The 13,733-nt window shown below is 42.8% G+C and overlaps 1 protein-coding gene across 2 annotated transcripts; it reads left to right on the top strand.

The window, feature by feature from the left end:
• The first annotated feature begins 6,429 nt into the window (after positions 1–6,429).
• Positions 6,430–10,483, top strand: LOC134611558 (cold-inducible RNA-binding protein B). 2 transcript variants are annotated; one of them, XM_063455543.1, is made up of 6 exons: positions 6,430–6,540; positions 6,688–6,794; positions 6,900–7,020; positions 8,047–8,143; positions 8,226–8,293; positions 10,392–10,483. In XM_063455543.1, the coding sequence occupies exons 1-6, from the start codon at positions 6,438–6,440 to the stop codon at positions 10,394–10,396; spliced, it is 501 nt and encodes a 166-aa protein (XP_063311613.1). In that variant the 5' UTR covers positions 6,430–6,437; the 3' UTR covers positions 10,397–10,483. The 2 variants fall into 2 exon arrangements, with proteins under 2 accessions (XP_063311613.1, XP_063311612.1); XM_063455542.1 differs by lacking the exon at positions 10,392–10,483 and adding an exon at positions 8,538–8,781.
• Positions 10,484–13,733: the final 3,250 nt, after the last annotated feature.

Below are 13,733 nucleotides of genomic sequence, written 5' to 3'. Positions count from 1 at the left end.
TCAGTCCAGCCGGATACAGGAAACAGAAACTCCTGTACCGCGGACCGGAGAGGAGCTCAGCCACGCTACAGGAAAGGGGAGGTGAGGAGAAGAAGAGAAGATCACAGGGAGGGAGTGGAGAATAATACAGGAAAGGAGGGGGGCAGTGGAGAAGATTACAGGGAGGGAAGGGGGGAGTAGAGAATATTACAGGGAGGGAGGGGAGAGTGGAGAAGATTAAAGGGGGGGGAGTGGAGAAGATTACAGGGGGGGGAGTGGAGAAGATTGGAGGGGGGAGTGGAGAAGATTGGAGGGAGGGAGGGAGAAGAAGAGAAGATTACAGGGGGGACTGGAGAAGATTACAGGGAGGGGGAGTGGAGAAGATTACAGGGAGGGAAGGGGGAGTGGAGAAGAATGGAGGGGGAGAAGAAGAGAAGATTACAGGGAGGGAGGGGGGTGGAGAAGATTACAGGGAGGGAGGGGGGAGTGGAGAAGATTACATGGGGGAGTGGAGACGATTAGAGGGAGGGAGGGGGGAGTGGAGAAGAATACAGGGGGGAGTGGAGAAGATTACAGCGAGGGGGTAGTGGAGAAGATTACAGGGAGGGAGTGGGGGAGTGGAGAAGATTACAGGGAGGGAGTGGAGAAGATTACAGGGAGGGGGAGTGGAGAATACAGGGAGGGAGGGGGAGTGGAAAAGATTACAGGGAGGGAGTGGAGAAGATTACAGGGGGGAGTGGAGAAGATTACAGGGGGGGAGTGGAGAAGATTAAAGGGAGGGAGGGGGGAGAAGATTACGGGGGGAGTGGAGAAGATTGTAGGGGGGAGTGGAGAAGATTACAGGGAGGGAGGGGGAGTGAAGAAGATTGTAGGGAGGGGGGAGAAGAAGAGAAGATTACAGGGAGGGAGGGAGGGGGAAGTGGAGAAGATTACAGGGAGGGAGGGGGGAGTGGAGAAGATTACAGGGAGGGAGGGGGGAGTGGAGAAGATTACAGGGAGGGAGGGAGGGGGAAGTGGAGAAGATTACAGGGAGGGAGGGGGAGTGGAGAAGATTACAGTGAGGGAGGGGGAGTGGAGAAGATTACAGGGAGGGAGGGGGGAGTGGAAAAGATTACGAGGGGAAGAAGAGAAGATTACAGGGGGGGAGAAGAGAAGATTACGGGGGGGAGGAAGAGATCACAGGGAGGGAAGGGGGGAGAAGAAGAGAAGATTACAGGGGGGGAGGGGAGAAGATTACAGGGAGGGGGAGAAGAAGAGAAGATTACAGGGAGGGAGGGGGGGAGAAGAAGAGAAGATTACAGGGAGGGGGGAGAAGAAGAGGAGAACACAGGGAGGGGGGAAGAAGTGGAGAAAACAGGGAGGGGGGAAGAAGAGGAGAACACGGAGGGAGAAGAAGTTCCTTAGGAGCATTAGGTGAGAAGAAAAAACAATCATGCTTTTATCCGTTTTATTTTCCTTTTTATCCCTTTTAGAGCTGTGGCTTTTAGTAGCCATGATGTGAGAGAGGGAGAAAGGTGCAAAAAACCCAAACCAAAAAAAACCCAAAAGGAACCAACTGAAAAACAACCTGTATACAGAGGTATCAAGGTGTATAGATCCAGCAAACCAAATTTCCAGCTCACAGTTTAGTGAGGGTAGGTATTAAGGTGTCCGGAGAGGAGCTCAGCCACGCTACAGGAAAGGGGAGGTGAGGAGAGGAAGAGAAGATCACAGGGAGGGAGTGGAGAATAATACAGGAAAGGAGGGGGGGGCAGTGGAGAAGATTAAAGGGAGGGAAGGGGGAGTAGAGAAGATTACAGGGAGGGAGGGGAGAGTGGAGAAGATTACAGGGGGGGGGGGAGTGGAGAAGATTGGAGGGGGAGTGGAGAAGATTGGAGGGAGGGAGGGAGAAGAAGAGAAGATTACAGGGGGGGACTGGAGAAGATTACAGGGAGGGGGGAGTGGAGAAGATTACAGGGAGGGAAGGGGGAGTGGAGAAGAATGGAGGGGGAGAAGAAGAGAAGATTACAGGGAGGGAGGGGGGTGGAGAAGATTACAGGGAGGGAGGGGGAGTGGAGAAGATTACAGGGGGGAGTGGAGACGATTAGAGGGAGGGAGGGGGGAGTGGAGAAGAATACAGGGGGGAGTGGAGAAGATTACAGCGAGGGGGTAGTGGAGAAGAATACAGGGAGGGAGTGGGGGAGTGGAGAAGATTACAGGGAGGGAGTGCAGGGAGTGGAGAAGATTACAGGGAGGGAGTGGAGAAGATTACAGGGAGGGGGAGTGGAGAATACAGGGAGGGAGGGGGAGTGGAAAAGATTACAGGGAGGGAGGGGGGAGTGAAGAAGATTACAGGGGGGAGTGGAGAAGATTACGGGGAGGAGTGGAGAAGATTAAAGGGAGGGAGGGGGAGAAGATTACGGGGGGGAGTGGAGAAGATTGTAGGGGGGAGTGGAGAAGATTACAGGGAGGGAGGGGGAGTGAAGAAGATTGTAGGGAGGGGGGAGAAGAAGAGAAGATTACAGGGAGGGAGGGAGGGGGAAGTGGAGAAGATTACAGGGAGGGAGGGGGGAGTGGAGAAGATTACAGGGAGGGAGGGAGGGGGAAGTGGAGAAGATTACAGGGAGGGAGGGGGGAGTGGAGAAGATTACAGGGAGGGAGGGGGAGTGGAGAAGATTACAGGGAGGGAGGGGGAGTGGAGAAGATTACAGGGAGGGAGGGGGGAGTGGAAAAGATTACGAGGGGAAGAAGAGAAGATTACAGGGGGGGAGAAGAGAAGATTACGGGGGGGAGGAAGAGATCACAGGGAGGGAAGGGGGGAGAAGAAGAGAAGATTACAGGGGGGGAGGGGAGAAGATTACAGGGAGGGGGAGAAGAAGAGAAGATTACAGGGAGGGAGGGGGGAGAAGAAGAGAAGATTACAGGGAGGGGGGAGAAGAAGAGGAGAACACAGGGAGGGGGGAAGAAGTGGAGAAAACAGGGAGGGGGGAAGAAGAGGAGAACACGGAGGGAGAAGAAGTTCCTTAGGAGCATTAGGTGAGAAGAAAAAACAATCATGCTTTTATCCGTTTTATTTTCCTTTTTATCCCTTTTAGAGCGGTGGCTTTTAGTAGCCATGATGTGAGAGAGGGAGAAAGGTGCAAAAACCAAAAAAAAAACAAAAGGAACCAACTGAAAAACAACCTGTATACAGAGGTATCAAGGTGTATAGATCCAGCAAACCAAATTTCCAGCTCACAGTTTAGTGAGGGTGCGTATTAAGGTGTCCAATTGAGTGCTTAATAGGGGAACCTTTGCTTACAATTTGTGCAATATATTTCCAAGGTAGTCCATTAATGGGGTATATCTTAATGTAAAATAACCAGGATAAAACTTACAAGGAAAGGTTAAAGGAACTTAACATGTATAGCTTGGAGGAAAGACGAGACGGTGGGGAGGGGGGGGATATGATAGAAACATTTAAATACATAAAGGAATCAACACAATTGTACACAGTTGTAACACAGTAAAGGAGGAGACCACAGTAAAGGAGGAGACCATATTTAAAAGAAGAAAAACTACCACAACAAGAGGACATAGTCTTAAATTAGAAGGGCAAAGGTTTAAAAATAATATCCAGAAGTATTACTTTACTGAGAGGGTAGTGGATGCATGGAATAGCCTTTCAGCTGTAGTGGTAGAGGTTAACACAGTAAAGGAGTTTAAGCATGCGTGGGATATGCATAAGGCTATCCTAACTATAAGATAAGGCCAGGAACTAATGAAAGTATTTGGAAAATTGTGCAGACTAGATGGGCCGAATGGTTCTTATTTGCCGTCACATTCTATGTTTCTAACCCTTCAAATAAGCTTTGCAGCTTTATTCGGGGATTAACATTTGATGGTGTCAATTGCCTGTTGGTTTGTTCAGGGATGTTTAATGAGTACAATGTTTCTCTCATAGTTCTGGGGTAAGTTTATATATAATAGGGAGGGAGAACAAAGGCTTACAACAATTTAGTATAGCTGAGGAAAAGTACTATTGTTCTGAATGTGGACAGGGCTGGCAGCAACCTTGACAGTTTCCAGACTGTGTTGCCGGGATGACAGGACGGGTCCATAAGGTACCCAATAGAAGAGTTTTAGGCCTAGGTGGACGAGTTGGGCAGAGAGAGATGATGTGCCCTCTTTCTCCAAAATAAAAACACAGGCCATGGACTCTCCTAAGGTTTCTTTCCTCAGGAGGCAATCGGGTGCGGATGAATCCGATCTCCATGTGTTCCTCCCTGTCCACTGGAGTTTCCTGGTGTGACGGACCGCCTGCACCCCGACTGGGTACCTCTGTCAATCGCTGCTTCCTAGTACTTGCAAGTACCATAAGCACTGCACTGGAACACCATAACCACCGTAAACCCCACAAACCGCCGCAGCTTGGTTGGGGTCTCGCCGTCCTCCACCCACCCTGGACCCAAGACCAGGATCCAGCTTACAGTAGGTAGACCTCTCCTAGTCCAGAAAGCGTAGAAGGAACAGCTCTTAGAAGAGCTAGTGATTATACTCAGGGGAGTATTGTGATATAGCAATCCCCAGAGTGTAGTTCTCCAATCCCCCAAACATGAGCCTTTATGAAGGGGTAAAACAGCTTGTTTAATGGGAGCCACTATTGTCCCTTTAACATGCAAATCTATGTCATGGGTTGAACCAACAGCTTTAGGTAGCCATTTAAAATACTGAGTTTGGTAGGATGACATTTGAGGCCAGTTGGATTTTTTTTTAGATGTTAATAACTCATCAGCCACTAAGAAAAGAAAGAGCTTTAGGGCCAGTAATAAATAGTAGCAATTATGTCACTGATTTTCATAGCATGCATAATTCTATAATGTGGAGAACTTTGATCTTCACAACTCCTGGGTCATACTCGTATCGTTGAAAGTTTATTTAGAAAACCTCAACAAGTGAATTAGATTTTCTTCAATATGTTAGGCCAAACGAAGTTATTTTTTAATTTGCAAACTTGTTTTGTTCTTTTTGAAATTCCTGGTTAAGTGGTTAAAAACACTCACTCTAAGTCCTTGCTGAAAGCGTTAAGAGATAACCGTTAACGCCATAACCAGAATATAATGAGAACACACACACGGGAGTTATTAAGGGGTTGTTTCCTAAATTACATAAATAACGGGAAAAAAATGTGTGAAGGCAGCAATGCCCAGCTATGTAGAATGGTAAATAACTCCGATCACGTCACACACATACGTTAGAAGACAAACGGCCATTTTGTTGGACTTCAGTACATCAAAAATCACTGCGTGAAATACCCTTACTCTAAAATGGCGCCCGAGCCCCCAACCCTTCCTTTGTGTAAGATCCGCAGAGCGCGTGCTGCCTCTAGGCCCGCCTAGCGACACTGACCGGCCAATGAGAATGGCCGCACGCGGACACTTAGCCGTCTACTGACAAACCGACTCGATATGATCCATTTGCGAAAGGAGGGGTGTTTGATAGAAAAAAAAAATTTACACTAGTTCTTTCTTTTTTTTTTTTGCTTTGGCCACGGCGCTGCGTGATTTAGTCCTATTACGCAGTTTTCTGCGACCAACAACCAATTTTTTCTAATCGCCGAAATAAAATAACGAAGTCGAAGGGAATGGTACGGCTCCCTGTGTCATGAATTATTAATGAGGTGGGCGGGGACACGGAATTATATAAAGAGCTACCCGATCGCTTGCCGCGCAGTCTTTGCGTCAGGTTTCTTGCTGTATTGTGGAGCTTACGTTTGCAGATTGCTAAAATCTATAAAAAAAAAAGGTAAGCGTGGTCTTTTATTTTTCGTTATATTTTCTTCGTACTAAAAGGTAACACGTTGTTTGCGTGTATTTTTTATTTTTCTCATTGCTAAACAAATTTCGTTATATGTTGGTGCTGTGGATAAAAAAAAAAAACGGAATAGATTGGGGGGAGCAGTAAGGTCGTAGATGTGAAACTGAAACATTTCTTATGAATTTTTATTGATAGTGCTATTTTTGTAAAATGTATCTTTAAGAACCTTACAATATAATATTTGCGTCATGAGTATTTTGTATATAGCGTGAATTTAGTCATGCTGTTGGCTGTGAGCGTCACATTTATGGTTTAAAATTGCACGTTGTTCATGTTTCGATCAATGACGAACTATAGAGATTAGATCGCCGAACGTGGGTGTGTTCGCTCGCGTTCGATTTATTGGGTGTTTAGAACGCTGAATATAACGGATTCCCTGCACGCTGGAATATAACGGATGTGAACGCGCAGGGTGGGGTTATTAATGCGGTGATCAATGGGTGGAGGCTCGTGTTAATGAATGGTATTGTCAGCCCCAACTGGAACGAATAGTGGTGCATTCTGTCGTCATTCGGTCACCGCACCTCCCCCTCCACACGTGTTGGGCGCCATCTTGTGGTCATCGTGATTGTGGGGTTTTTATAATGCTTACTTAGACCTGTTCTTTTGTTTTAGATATCAATATGTCTAGTGATGATGGAAAACTCTTTGTTGGTGGTCTGAGCTTCGAGACCGATGAACAGAACTTAGAGCAAGTCTTTAGCAAATATGGCCAGGTTTCAGAAGGTGAGTCTCGCATTTGCTATTCTTTTTTTTTTTTTTTTTTTTTTTTTTGCTACTTAAACCAGAGTGGTCCTTGATATTTGTTTCTTTAATGAGTATCTTCATTAAAAACGTATATTTAGTATTTTGTTTTTGTTTTTTCCCCATCAGTGGTTGTGGTGAAAGATCGTGAAACAAAGAGGTCCAGGGGCTTTGGCTTTGTCACCTATGAGAATCCTGATGATGCAAAGGATGCAATGATGGCAATGAATGGAAAGGTTAGTTCAAACTACACACCTTTTGTGTAAAATGACTAAAATACACACTAAGATGCTGATATACTTGCATACATGTGTTAATGCTTCTTCATGATCTGCCCTCAGTCTGTTGATGGACGTCAGATTCGTGTTGACCAGGCAGGTAAATCCTCAGGAGACCGAAGAGGAGGCTACAGAGGTGGATCATCTGGTGGCAGAGGATTTTTCCGTGGTGGAAGAGGACGTGGTATGTAATTGATAATGCACTTTTATGTAGTTTACATTAGTTGAAGTTTCTCACTTAAGCTGTTAAGCGGAGTTATGAGCAATTAAACACGGGACCAAAATGATGGCACCCATTTGCAGGTTTAATATCTGTATTTCTAGTCACTGTATACTGTCCTTTGCATGTGGCAGTCAGAAGACCTGAAACTTCCTATATTCCTTGTGTGCCAGGACTAAATTGGATCCCATGTAAATGGTTGTCTACAGCAGACTTTCAATGGTTTTACTCCTCTAACTTTCAAGGAAAGTGGTTCACCTTTAAGAAGTAATGACTGAATTTTAACTAGTTTAAAATGACGTTGCCAACAGTAGATTTTATGCAGCCAATTCTAAATAAGATTAGATTAAACAGGGTTTCGATGGACCATTATATTCAATATTAACACTAATGTGGAACGTCTTGCTTAAAGGTGTACTATAGTCCCCACTCTAGCTGGGCTGAAGGGGGTTAAAGCACTTATTCAAACAGCCTATATGAAAGCATTATTTAATGCTTTATATGGATGTCCTGCATCTTCTTGCTGTGATTTTCGTCAGTGAGACAGCCACTAGAGGCTGGATTAACCCTTAGTGAAACAGCAGTGTCTCTGAAACTGCCATGTTTTCAGCTGCAGGGTTAAAACTAGAGGGGCCTGGCACCCAGACAACTTCATTGAGCTGCAGTGGTCTAGGTGCCTATAGTGGTCCTTTAAAGAAATACTCCAATCCACTATTGTCCTTGCTCAATCCCACTAGTGTTTGTACACGAACACAACTTACCTGGGTGACAATCTGGTGTCCCGCAGCAAAAGCTTGGAGTCTATAGAATAAAGCACCATTGATCCACAGCTATGCTTGGCTGAAAACACTTGGCCAGTGACTGAAGTCCTGTATTTGTCTGCAGAAGTAGGGCACCCCTGACACCATAACCAGCATCACAGGCTGCAATGTTTAAATAAAAGCCATTTCAAAAGGTTTTATTGTATTATTGATTAACTTTATATTACAGGTGGTGGAGACAGGGGATATGGTGGCAGTAGCCGCTTTGACAACAGAAGTGGTGGAGGATATGGTGGTAGTGGTGGATCCAGGGATTACTATGGCAGGTAAGAATGGTCTCCTGTGTGAAAATGTGTACTCGTCGTAGCTGATTTCGAATTGTCTGCTAATGGTGTGTAACCTTTCTAGTGGCAGGAGTCAAGGTAGCTATGGTGATCGCTCAGGAGGCTCTTACAGGGACAGCTATGACAGTTATGGTAAGTTTACAAGCCATTGGGGGTATGTGTTAGCTGTGTTTTCTTGTTTCAGCCATTCTATAGTATCTGCACTTTCTACAATCCTGTAATGCATGTGGAGGCTCTATCCTAATATCAGACCTAATCCAAAACAATTAAATGTAGTCTGTCTGGGAATGGGCTATTAAATGTATTGGTGAAGATGATGCTGGGGCCTGTCCATACTTCAAGTGCCTTTACAACTGTGCCTGCTTCTTGTCCTCAGCTACACACAACGAGTAAAAATTCCTTCCTGACTCAAGATCGTCCTTCCAATGGCTGTATTTATAAAGATTTTTGGAGCTTCGCAGAATCGTTAATATGTAGTTGCATCTACTTGTGTTCACTTTTATTAACCGTTCATTTTGGTTAACCTGACAGCTTGTGTTAAATGTGGAACAGCTGTGTCCAAAACTGTTCAATGGACACTTATTAATTTTGTTGCTTTACTTTATTTTTTAAACAAAGTTGATTTTCATATGAATGGGATATTTTTAGCCTTCTGTTCCACTGGAGCTGATCGGGCTTTGAGCTCTCCTATTATGTGGAGTGCAATGGAGGGGGAGGTGGGGTTCTGTTTGCAGAGTCATGCTCATTGAGGTGTAACAAAGCCTTCATATGAGCAAGTCATGTCTGCTGGATATGGAAACTGCAGTTTTTTCCCTTTTCTTATTTTGACTACTTGCTGCTGTATAGTACAGGGGTCAAGAGTGCCCCTATTTTCTTGAGATTTTTTTTTTTACATTCCTTTAGTGTAACAAGGCAGGACAGAGCCTGGGTGCGATGTAAATAGTGGCTGAACCTCCTTGATATAACTAAAGCAAGCCTCCTATCCAATCTCTCCAGTAACATTGTCAAAAGAAGTTCTCAAAAAATGTTTGTTTATATTGTCTTTTTTTATTTTTTACTGGAAGAAATGTGAATATTGTATTAAAATGGTTACAGAACTCTTGTACTCGATATTTCATTTGGCTTCACGAAGCCTATTAAAAGACCATCTGAAAAGAACTGCGCTCCTGACATTTGCCTTCTGCACAACATTGTAGAACTGATACAATGAGGCACCACACACTAGTAACCAGATGGGTTAAAAGAGGGTGGAGTTGCATAGTAAAGTTAGGGTTAATTGTATGTAAATTGTTCTGCGTTTGACAGATCATGAATAGGGGACTTGCCTGAACAAAAATGATTAGAAGTTGCAGGTTTGAGGGTTATTCATTGGGTTTTTGCCATTCAAGAAGTTGAGTCCAATAAAGTTTAATTTGATAAATGTTAACTGGACAGTACTAAGCTGGTAAATATTGGTACAGACTTAGTTAATAGCTAGAGGGTTCATTTGCATTTTGACTCTTTTGTATGCATAAACATAGTTGTAGGACTGAGTCAAACATTGTACTAGCTGCACATCATAAGCCAGCTCTGCATTTTAACTAATGTTCTGAAATTTCAGTTTTGTAGTGATGTCTGTCTTGGCAATAAATGCAGCAGGAGCAGAGTTTGGTAAAACAGATTGAATCTTTAACTTTTTTGTAATAGTACAGATTTTATAATGGGGTTAACGCACACAATATTAGACAGTACAACATTGTTACCTTCTGAGAATCCTCTGCTAGAGTACAGAAGCTGCAGTCTTCTTGGAGAAGTGAAGTGTTGTTCCTCCTGTGGAGCCTGAATCGCAACCTGCTCTTTGCTAATTCATTTGTGGAATTAGTCCGGTATTTTGAGGTAACTCTTTTGCTCATGTCCACATCCTCCCTCCTTGAGCTCATTCTGTGCTTGTGAAAGACTTGTTCACTTATGCCTAACAAAAGAACTCTTTGCCAGATGATATGCTTGTCACATACAGGTCTCTTGCTTAGAGTTCTATTGAAATACCATCTTAGATCAGACTTTTAGCTCTTCCCCGTGCATTTGGAAACATCCACTGAATTGATGATGCCTCTTGCCGTCTAGTGCAATTTCTGTATCTGACAAACCTCCCCAATACTAAAACTTTCAAATATAGAGCCATTTGTTTTTTAGCTCAGTGTCCTATGGTAGTCTGTACACAAATTACATTGATATTTTCATTTATTTACAGGTTGATACTATGTAGCAGTACAATGTGATCTACATACCTGCTGAAATGTATGCGCATAGTGAGAACAATTGCTGGTGTGCCATTCAGTGATCAGGTTTGTGGCTTTTTATACATATAAATGTTTCTATGGCCTTTCTCCCTTAGGCAATAAGTATTCTGTATGCTTAACATTTGGCATGTCTTGGACACACCTGGTAATGAAAAAGGTGACTTCATGTGCACAGGTGGCTTAGAGTGAAATTTGTTAAAGGTTTAGGACAGGGGTCCTCAAACTCCGGGCCCCCAGATGTTGCTGAACTACAACTCCCATGATTATCTGGCTATCCATACAATTCAAAGAATCATGGGAGTTGTAGTTCAGCAACATCTGAGGCCAGAGTTTGTAGACCCCTGGCTTAGGACAACCTTATTTTTATTGGTGGCTTATAGTACATTAAACTGTTTCCAATCCAATTTCAATGCTTATTCTTGAATGTGTGGATTTGATAGCCTTAGGGAAGTGATGTTTTGCAGCTTCCCTGCGAAGGGGGGAGAATGCATGCCAAGGTCCACTGTGCTTGGTGTGATTTTTGAATATAATTTGGTTAATGCAGATGTCAGTCTAGTGTTGCTGCATAATTTTGTGAAGCTCTCATATCGCCTGGGGGTCATGGTTAAGAGAAGGCTTTCTTAGCTGCTTAAAGGACCACTCTAGGCACCCAGACCACTTCGGCTTAATGAAGTGGTCTGGGTGCCAGGTCCAGCTAGGTTTAACCTTTTTTTTATTTTTTATATAAACATAGCAGTTTCAGAGAAACTGCTATGTTTATATAAGGGTTAAGCCAGCCTCTAAATCCTCTAGTGGCTGTCTCACTGACAGCCGCTAGAGGCGCTTGCGTGATTCTCACTGTGAAAATCAGTGAGCATGCAAGCGTCCATAGGAAAGCATTGTAAATGCTTTCCTATGCGACCGGCTGCGCGCAGCTCTTGCCGCGCATGTGCATTCAGCCGAAAGGGAGGATCTGAGGCGGGGAGGAGGAGAGCTGCCTGCCCGTCGCTGGAATAAAGGTAAGTTTTAACTCTTTCCTCTCCCCAATGCCGGGCGGGAGGGGGTCCCTGAGGGTGGGGGCACCCTCAGGGCACTATAGTGGTCCTTTAACTATATGAGGAAGATCTACATTATGGATGGTCTGATGCTTTAAAAGGAATGTTGTGGAAATATAAATTTGACTTAAACATTTTCATCTTTCCTACAGATTAATCCAGAAGACAGGATCTATGACTTCAGATGGATAGAGGAATGTGAAGATGGGAACGGACTAGTTTTAGTTTTCATTTTTGTTTTTTTAATTGATAATAAAGAATCTTGTTGAACTAGTCAGTCTCTCTTAATTGTATATTCTAGATCAGGCCTGGACTATTTTTCTTTGAATCTAGGAGCCAGCTAAACAAGTTAGACAGGGTTTTTGTTTTTTAAACGTAAGATGCATTCTATTGAACAAAAAATACAAGCCTTAAAGAGACACTATATAGTCACAAAGGCCACTACAGCTTAATGTAGTGGTTCTGGTGTCTATATAGCTTGCCCCTGCAGATTTTTCAATGTAAACACTGCCTTTTCATAGAAAAGGTGAGTAAAAACACCATTCCATTGTGAACTGAAGGGACCTGGTCACCTAAACACTATGCAATACACAAATGCTATGACAGACATACTGACCCAAACATTATTGCTTTAACCCTTTCAGGACCGCTGACGGTTCAGGACCGTCAGCGGTAAAACATGCGTTTGGACCGCTGACGGTCCTGAACCGTCATAACGGTTTTGGGCAACTTACCTGATCGCCGTCGGTCCCACGGCGGCGATCAGTGCTCCACCCGGTCCAGGGGGGTTGCCTGTCTGCCCGGGCAGTCCCCCCTCGGCAGATCAGGGCCCCACGGCCATGTGATCACTCGATCACATGACCGCAATAGGTGTCTGTGTATCTGCCTGCAGGGAGACTGTCTGTGCTGACAGGCAGTCTCCCTGCAAGTGAAAAATCAAAAAAATAAAGTAAAAAAAATAGTGTAAAATCAGTGTAAAAAAAAAAATATGTGTATATATGATATATATGACATATATGATACATATACTATATATAGATATATGTCATATTAAGTGTATTTTTATATATATGTATATTAATATAAAAATACACTTATATTTAAATTACACACGAATATATACAATATATATAATTGCTATATATGGTATATATATTATTATAAAATACAAATAATATGTTAATAAAAAAACTAAATAAAATTTTTTTTTAATAATAATAAAAAATATTTATATATGCAATTTTATTCTAACAGTATTTTGATATATGTATATATATATTTATATCAAAATATACTTAGAATGTAATGATATATATATCTATGTATAAATAAATAAATAAAAACAATACGAAATATACATATGTCCATATACATAATTACATAAATAATTTCATAAATATACACGTAGACGTCAAATATATAAATATGTATATATATTAAAATTCTACATGTGTATTTATGTAATATTTTTACCTAATTAAGTAATTTTAATGATTGCAATTTGAGGGACCTGTCTGCCAACCCAGGCCGAAAGTCCAGATAATTTAATTTGCTAGCACTGTGTTTAACCCTGTAACTTTCTATGACACCCTAAAACCTGTACATGGGGGTACTGTTTTACTCGGGAGACTTCGCTGAACACAAATATTAGTGTTTCAAAACAGTAAAACATATCACAGCGATGATATTGTCAGTGAAAATGAAGTTTTTTGCATTTTTCACACAGCTCTTTCACTGAGGATATTATTGCTGTGATATATTTTACTGTTCTGATACACAAATATTAGTGTTCAGCGAAGTCTCCTGAGTATAACAGTACCCCACATGTAGAGGTTTTATAGTGTTTGTGAAAGTTACAGGGTCAAATATAAAGCTTGATTTTACTTTTTTTTTTTATTGAAATTTGTCGGATTGGCTAGGTTGCCTTTGAGAGCCTATGGTAGCCAAGGAATGAGAATTAGCCCCATGATGGCATACCATTTGCAAAAGAAGACAACCCAAGGTATTGCAAATGGGGTATGTTCAGCCTTTTTTTAGTAGCCACTTAGTCACAAACACCGGCCAAAGTTAGCGTTTCTTGCATTTTTAACACACAAACAAATATAAATGCTAACTTTGGCCAGTGTTTGTGACTAAGTGGCTACTAAAAAAAACTGGACATACCCAATTTTGAATACCCTGGGTTGTCTACTTTCAAAAAAAATATGTACATGTTAGGTGTGTTTCGGGGATTTATGACATAACGGTGTTACAAGGTCA

This window comes from Pelobates fuscus, chromosome 5 (genome assembly GCF_036172605.1).
Source record: "Pelobates fuscus isolate aPelFus1 chromosome 5, aPelFus1.pri, whole genome shotgun sequence".
Lineage (NCBI taxonomy): Eukaryota > Metazoa > Chordata > Amphibia > Anura > Pelobatidae > Pelobates > Pelobates fuscus.
The sequence above is the reverse complement of the archived record's forward strand: the minus strand, read 5'-3'. Positions and strand labels throughout refer to the sequence as shown.